Source organism: Emydura macquarii, unplaced genomic scaffold (genome assembly GCF_026122565.2).
Source record: "Emydura macquarii macquarii isolate MOO-44397 ecotype Brisbane River unplaced genomic scaffold, CSIRO-AGI_Emac_v2 contig_86, whole genome shotgun sequence".
NCBI classification, from domain to species: domain Eukaryota; kingdom Metazoa; phylum Chordata; order Testudines; family Chelidae; genus Emydura; species Emydura macquarii.
In genome coordinates, this window is record NW_027130223.1 from 4,901 (window position 1) to 12,823 (window position 7,923).

General features: G+C 45.4%; 1 protein-coding gene across 1 annotated transcript; it reads right to left on the reverse strand.

The window, feature by feature from the left end:
- Positions 1–876: 876 nt before the first annotated feature.
- LOC137149890 (butyrophilin subfamily 1 member A1-like) lies at positions 877–7,644 on the reverse strand (the record flags this gene model as incomplete). Its single annotated transcript, XM_067543517.1, has 4 exons — positions 877–1,828; positions 4,965–4,991; positions 6,470–6,490; positions 7,540–7,644. Coding segments are annotated over 4 exons (677 nt in total), but the record flags the coding sequence as incomplete, so codon positions are not given.
- Between the last annotated feature and the right edge of the window lie 279 nt (positions 7,645–7,923).

Here is a 7,923-nt window from a genome sequence, read left to right on the forward strand (position 1 = left end):
CTGGTATAGACAAGGGGGGAGTGCGACAGTGGCTGAGAGGCTGGTTGTGGTACGGCGCTAACACCCAGCTGGCACAGGCAAGACTCTTGCACCCGAGGCAAGTGGAAGTAAGTGGGCTCAGGGCCCTGGCTGCACTAAGAAGCATCCCAGCACCCATCTCTGGCTGCGAATGCACAGCTGGGAACCTCCGTGCTGCAGTGTTGTAGCTTAGTCCTGAGGCAGTTTTCAGCTAGGCCAAAACCCACATAAAACAGCCAGAGCCCCAAGGACAATGGCAAATGTAAATAGCTGATAACTTGGAAGGCCAGATGACCCCTCAGTGATTCTGCCTCAGGAGAACAGCACATTCTTTACAAGCCCTCTGGCACGTACCCTCCTATCTGCAAGGATTCTTCTTCTCCACTCCGACCCCCAGCCCAAATGTAGTTACAGATCCTTTGATGTAGTTAGAGTGCCTCTGCAGGTATGTTCTGTAGCTGTCGTTATCACTGCTGTTCTTTCCGGGTGGAACAATGTCGGTATGTTGTAAGTGAATAGACAGAAGAAATTTAAATGGATTGTTTAAGTGATAAAAAACCACACGTAAGTGCCTCTTGTAACACCATGAATTTGAAGCTCTTTACCAGTCTTCCTGGCACCGTGAATAAACCTCTTCAATATTATTGGTGCTGCCTGATTCTTGGGTAAAGAATCCTTTTTGCTTCACAGCCCCCTGCGCGCTTTTCTTGAGAGAAAGGGTTAGGCAGACGTGAGTCTCCGCCCAAAGAGCCAGAGGAGGGGAATGTGGGCTGCTCCTTCCCTTAAGCATTTAGCCCAAGGGTTAGCGCACTCTCCCAGATATTGGCAGCCCAGGTTCAATTCTCCCCTCTGCCTGATGTAGAGAGAGGATATGAACAGGGGCTCCCCAGGACAGCGCTTTAACCACTGAGCAATGGGAGGTTCCAACGGGGGGCTCCCTCACTCTCATCTCTTGAACCTGTTCCACTTTGGATAAGACACTACAGAGTTCTTGAGAAAGGGGACTGGACCGCCCCAGGCAGCTGCCCCAACCCTCAGACTGCAGAGGACTGTCTAATGGGGAAGCAGACCCATCTGCCCCCAAATTGCAGCTGAAATAATCAATAAAATAGAGTGGGAAAGAACAGAAAATGCATCCATTATTTTAACATTTCTTTATTTACAATTTCTTCATTTAGTGTGAGGTTAAGAAAGAGCTAAGACGGATCTTTGTGAACAGAATAAAAATGTCCTAGGTTTGTGAGAACATGTTTGGATGCGTCCAATTGGAATAATATATCCTTTTCTCAGGGATGCAGTCTGAGCTGGGTTCCTGCGCCCCCAACCCGGAAGAAGGGATGAATTTTCTCTCCCATGAAAGAGACCAAGGTGAAAGAGAAGAATGGGTGCTTGTTATCAGCATCAAAAAATTCCACCAGCCCTGCGTCATAGTCCAGAGAAACCCGAATCTTCTCCGGTTTCCTACTTAGAGACAGCTCTCTCATGGGGCTAGTAAGACCCCACAGCTTACCCCACCACTGTCGCTCGATAGCCCAGATTCCCTCCTCAGGCTTAAGGTCCAATACTCCTTCCTTCATCTTCACAGACTCTCTGGCGACTCCCACAGCCCAGCCTCCTTTGCTCCCAACTTCCACCCCCCAGTAATGTCTCCCAGAGGTGAATCCCTCACAGCCCAGCACACAGGGAGAATAACAAAATGCCCCATTTCTGGCAGGCAGCTCCTGGTCTGTCTCTTTCAGTCTTGCACTTTTCCGATCTGCAGAGATGATGAGGTGGGGATTTGCTGCATCTGGATCCAGAGTTACATGGACTAGGAGAGAGAAAGAATCAGAGTGTTAGGGGCAGAGCTCAGCCCTGGGGGAGGGTTTGATCATGTCTGTTTCAGGCTGCACTTGGGGCAGATTCTGTCAATTTACTTCCTTCCTCTTGATTACTATCAGGGGGAGGAAGGACAGCTGGGTGAGGAACACATTGTTAATCAATATTTTAAACTGATCCTCAGATGTTATCAAAATATTTATAAAAACTTTTCAGTCACCAAGAAAGTAGTATCGGTTCAGTCAATTTAAAAAAAAAAAATCCATTTTGACTATTTTTAAATTAAAAACCCATGAAAAAAATTCCTCATAAAAAAGAAAAATGTTAAACACTTGAAAATGAAAGCATTTAAAAGATACATTTTAAAGAATACTCCCTTTCCGGCCCCTCCCCTCCATTTTCCAGTCAGGAGAGATCTGCCAGTGTTCAAGCCTCTGCTTTCTCATCCTAAAGCTGAGATCAGGGATCACTGCAAGATCCCCTCAGGAAGGAACAGAGGAAAGAACAGAGCGGTTATGCGGAGGTGGGGTGTGTGTGCGCGTTCGTGAATTTAAAACAAAAAAAATCAAAGACCTCCTTAAAGCCAATGGGTGCGCTGAGCTCACTCTGTCATCATCAATGGATGGCGCAATCATGCCCCTTTACACAGGAAAAACATCTGGCTACAAATGCAGGACAGAGCTAAGTTGCGTGACCGAAGGGATTCCACTGTTGCAGATATATAGGGGGTGTGTGTGTGTGTGTGTGTCTGTCTGTCTGATTACAGGAAGACAGCCAGAGATATCCGTGAGAGTGACCCTGAGAGGAATCAGAGCCCCCAGTCCACAAAGGGACACTGCATCACACCACCTAACTTTTAGGCACCTACAAAATCACTGTGCAAACAATGGGAACCCCCAATCTTGAATTAGGTGCCGAGGCTTTGTATACGAATGGGGAGAGAGAGGCACCTCATGCTATATCTACACCACACACCACTGGTGGTAGGCTGTAGGGTATGTGTAGCAACAAGCCGCAGTGACAATCCGGCTGTATCATCACTGCGGTGTGCAGCTACACACTTCAGTGAAAGGCTCTGGCAGGGGGGAGGCAACGGGGAAAGACTCTGGCAGTGGAGAGCTCTTGGAGACTTTTCCCACTGCTTCCCCCCACCAGAGCCTTCCCCCATTGCTGGAGTCTTTCCCTGTGGCGGGGAAAGGCTCTGGCAGCTCCCTACAGAGGGGAAAGGCTCTGGCAGGGGAAGGCAGCAGCACACTGTGGGGGAGGCACTGCACGGGCATGTAGACAGCCATAGAGGGCACATACCCACAGGGTTCACAGGTGTTTTTATTCTACTCACATAAGCCGTGTCTCACTGCCTACACTGCTCTTTGCACCCATGCTAGCTGGGGGTGTGGTGTATGGACCCTGTCCACTGCCACAAGGATACTGTGCACAGTAAATGCACCTTAAGAAGGGGATTCACAAAAGCCAGCGTGCCAGACAGGGAGCTGCCTAAACTACGGGGTGGAAGCGATGTGTGCTAAGCCCTTCCCCTTTCATGGAGATAGTGCCTAAGTCTGGACAGCAGGGAGGTGCGCATCTCTGCTTGCGATCCACGAACCTGGGGAATGTAGGCAGCTGGACGCAGGCCCAAGCATAATTTTTCCGGGCCCAGTACAAACTTGTAACACGGGCCCCCTCCCACACACATGCCACAATCCCTCATCCCGTACGTACGATCTCATGAGCCATAAAATTTTTTTTCCTTATGGTAATGGGGGTTGCAGCCTGGGCCGGGCCCCCCAGGGCCTCGGAGCCCCATTAAAGTGTATCCTTCCCCCCCCCCCGCATGTGGGGGCCCTGGCTGAACGACTATCTTGCCTGCAGGGCCTGAGCTGGTAGATGTGCTCAGAGGCTGACTAGCTGTACACAAAACAGTGGAGGAGAGGGTGGGGGGGAAGGTAGGGGAAAGACGTACATTCCCTTCTAACCTTTAATCGAGTGGTTGGGGATCTCACCTGGGCTGTAGGAGACCCCTACTCAAGTCCCCTCTCTGCCTGGTCAAGAGGAGGGATTAAAATAGGAATCACCTATCTCTCAGGTTAAAGCTCTAGCCAACAGTGCCAGAATCTCAAAAGAAGTGGGAAGGCCATGAGGCCACACCCCTCTCTGTGGCCCCACCCCTTCTCCTCCTCTTCTCCATGAGGCCCCTCCCCTCTATGTGGCCACACCCCCTTCTCCTCTTGCCACTGAAGCTTCACCTCTGGCCAGCTAGGCTATAGTAAGAGCTGCACAGGGAGCTCTGGCCGCTGTGGGGTGCCCCAGACCCTCCGTCTGCCCTGGTGGGGGGAGCCAGGAGGGCTGAGAGCAGTGTCTGACTCATGTCTCTGCCTCCCCCTTTTTAAATCCTTTCTTCTCACAGGTGGAGAGGGACTTGGACTGGGGGTCTTCCACATCCTGGGTGAGTGCCCTAAGTACTGGGCTGAAGACTACAAGGGGCCTTTTCCTTCAGCTCTTCTATACAGAGCTAGGTGGCCTGTAAACCCACCTACCAGACTGAGTCCCACAGACAAGATAGGCCATCTTCCCTGGCTTGCACAGGGGCTTAGGTGGGAGATAGGCACCCTGGTGCCTTGGAGGAGGCCACAGTGGTGCCTAAAATCAGAACTTCGGTGCCTTAGTCTGGGTTTGTGGATCTGGGCCAGAACTCCTTGGGCACGCAGCCTGCGTGTGTGGCTCAGGAATTCCATGGCCTGCAAGGAAACCGCCTGCAACCAAAATGGCTGATGAAATTCAATGCTGATAAATGCAAAATGATGGACACTGGAAAACATGACCCCAAGTGTACATACAAAATGATGGGGCTTAAATTAGCTGTTGCCACTCAAGAAAGAGACCTTGGCATCAGCATGGAGAGTTGCCAACTCTCCCAGATTTTCCTGGAGTCTCCAGGAATTAAAGATTAATCTTTTATTAAAGGTTATGTCATGTGATGAAACCTCCAGGAATACGTCCCACCAAAATTGTCAACCCTACCCTGAAAACTTCCACTCAGTGTGCAGCAGCAGTGAAAAAACTGAACAGAATGTTAGGAACCATTAGGGGAGACAGGATTTAGACTTTGATAAAATATGAACATTTATTACCTGCTTTCGTAAGGCACTCTCTCCACCCTGCAACCAAACAAGAAGAAATGAGAACTCACCTGAATTAATGTTGTATTAGGAGGCATCAATATTATACAGAATGAAATGTGGGGAGTTGAAAGGGGCAAACAGTTATAAGTAAATCTGGGCAAAAATTTGTGCAAAAACTTTTCCCACCTAAAAATATTTAACTAAAACAGTAATTTTTGGAGTAAAAATAATTATTCCCATGGGGAAAAAAATCTCTTTTTCTGTGGGGGAAATGTCAAAATAAAATAAAAAATGTAAATTAACATTTAGAAATGAGAATTTGTATCATTTCAATTTAAAATGTCATTTTTCATTTAATTTTTCCATTTAAACAAACAAAACAATATTTTATACAGAAATGTCAATCTGAATGACAATTTTCATTTTGTTTTGAACAAAAATGTTGAATTTTCCCATTTCAACATTTTTTTGTATCAAAACATTTAGAACATTTTGTTCCGTTTTTTATTTTGTTTTGTTTTTGAAATTTTGACTTTTTGTTTGGAAACTAAATTTTCAAAGAGCAAAATGTCCAGCACATCTTCCAAACATCTCTAGTTAGAAGTTCTAGTAAAAACTTACCATGAAATAATGTTAGAAATATACAGTGCATGAGCAGTTTTCTTTCACAGGTGACAATTAATAGCGAGTTTACAGAAATTTCCAATAACTAATATTTACTTCTATATTAACACTTAACTTTAATGTATCGTAACAAACAAACAAAAAAACCCTTTTATTAAAGGTCTAATGCTTCTTTCACGGATATCCATGGCAAATCCTCATTCTATGGATTCTATGGATCTGATTCCAAATCTCACAAAATAGAAGGGAAAGACCCCACTGAGTTTAATGGGCTCTGTATTGGACCCAGCCGGAGCAGATCTGAACCCATTATCACTATTTTTAAAGATTTGAAATAACAACAGGAAAAAAAGTTACTAATATTAATATTTTGATAACTTGCTTAATGCCTTTATTGTATCTTTGATTCTTAGAAACAGAACTTTCCATCTTCAGCGCCTCATGTCCTTACTAGAAAGCAGAGTTTGAGGCCTATGCAAAATTTTCACATGTGCGTAAGTCCCATTGCCTTCAAGGGGGCAAAAACAGATGCCTAAATTAAGCATGTGCTTAAGTGCTGCCCTAAATAGGGAGAGACTTAAATCCTTGTATAAGTGCTTTCCTGAATCTGGGCCTTTGATTTTCCCTTTATTTTCTATATTAAATCTCATGCCTTTATTATATTAGATTGCCAGTACCAAAACTAGGGCTGAAGTGGCATTTCTATTCAACCTCCCTGGTTTTAGTCATCTGTAACTTTTTCCCCCCCAATTTTCTTTTGATGTTAAATTCCACATATTTAATATGAACCCACCCCACGACAGCTTTTAAAACTTAAAGTAAAAACCATTCTGAGGGTACAGCTGTACGCAAATGATTTTACTTGTGAAAGGAGAGGGAATAACACTTACTGTGTTCTTCACGCATCTTCTCTAAAAAATAAGCAGAAATAAAGACACAGTATTATTATTATTAATATTATTACATTTCTTTTCCCCATGGATCCACAGTGCAAGGACTATGTCCTTTATGGTCAAAATTTACCCATGGCTCTTCAGACGACTTGCACCTCCCACAGGGACTGCACTGGCGTGTCTGTGCATCAACTACGTGGAAGACAAAGTGACTCTGTTCTGAACACAAACAAGCACGTGCAAAAGATGGGGTAGACCCAGGATGGAGGCCCAGATCTCTTGGCTCCAGGAGCCACAAAACCGGTGCCAAGTGAAATTGTTCATTGGTTGGGTGTCTTGTTTGGGTTCCTGAGTTTATAATATGCCCAACATGACACACCCTCTGGCTGATTTTTCAGAAGAGCTCAGCCAATACAGTAACCTTGGACTTCAGCTGGAATTGGGATTCCTCAGATCTTCAAACCAGGCTTCAGGAGTCTCAGAGTGTGTCTTCACTGCAGAGTTAAGCGGCGTGATTGGCACCTAGGTCTGAGCACCAAGGTTAGCCTAGCCCAGGTCTGTGGCCACACTGCAAACACACACTCAGAAAGTTACTGTGTCCTCACTACTGTCACACTCACCTGTGTGCAACACTGGGACTTCTGGGGACATGTCCCATGGTTCCTTGGGCTATTCTAAGCTGAGTCACTCTACAATTATTTGCCAGTGATTTTTGGAGAACCTGTTGGTCCTTCCGGGCCTACAGGGGGAATTATGGGAAGGGATTGGAGGACTGGAGGATTTAGCCAGAGTCCTCAGTGTAATACCAGCCTGAATGAATCCTTTGTTCAAATCACTTCAAATTCTGCAGGGGGAAAAAGATCACCCTCACCTAGACCTCTAATTGTTTTTATGCTGCGATCACTGTTTTGTGATTTTAGAGAGGGGAACAAAATCTGACTAGAAATAATTTGAAAATTAAGCAACAATGTTAACTACAGTCATCACATTCACTAGCTACCATTAGAACAGCGTTCTTTATTAGGAGAAAGTCTCCATATAGTTTATTTCCTTATTCAGTGTATTACCTTTTGTTTTAAAGAAATAAATTATGAGGCCAGCAGAAAGAAACTGAATAACCAGGAGCGTGCACACAACTGCTATCCAAGGAGATGTCTTCGGGAAAATAGGTTCTGGAAAAAAATGGAACTGGCATTACTTTGGGAGCAAGGACAAAAGTCAAATGGTATTTAAGCACAGATATATATATCCTCAGCCGAATTTGAGCGAGACAAGGAATCAGACATGACCCTATCTACACTATAAAAGTGGTCAGAAACGGACTTAAAAACTGGTTCTAACCAAGATCATTTTAACAGTGATGTACTGTATTTGTAAATCAGTGGGCCTGCCTTGAATCACTGCTGTGATATTGTTCAGTGCTGTGATAGCTCGTAGAATTCATTGTAGCT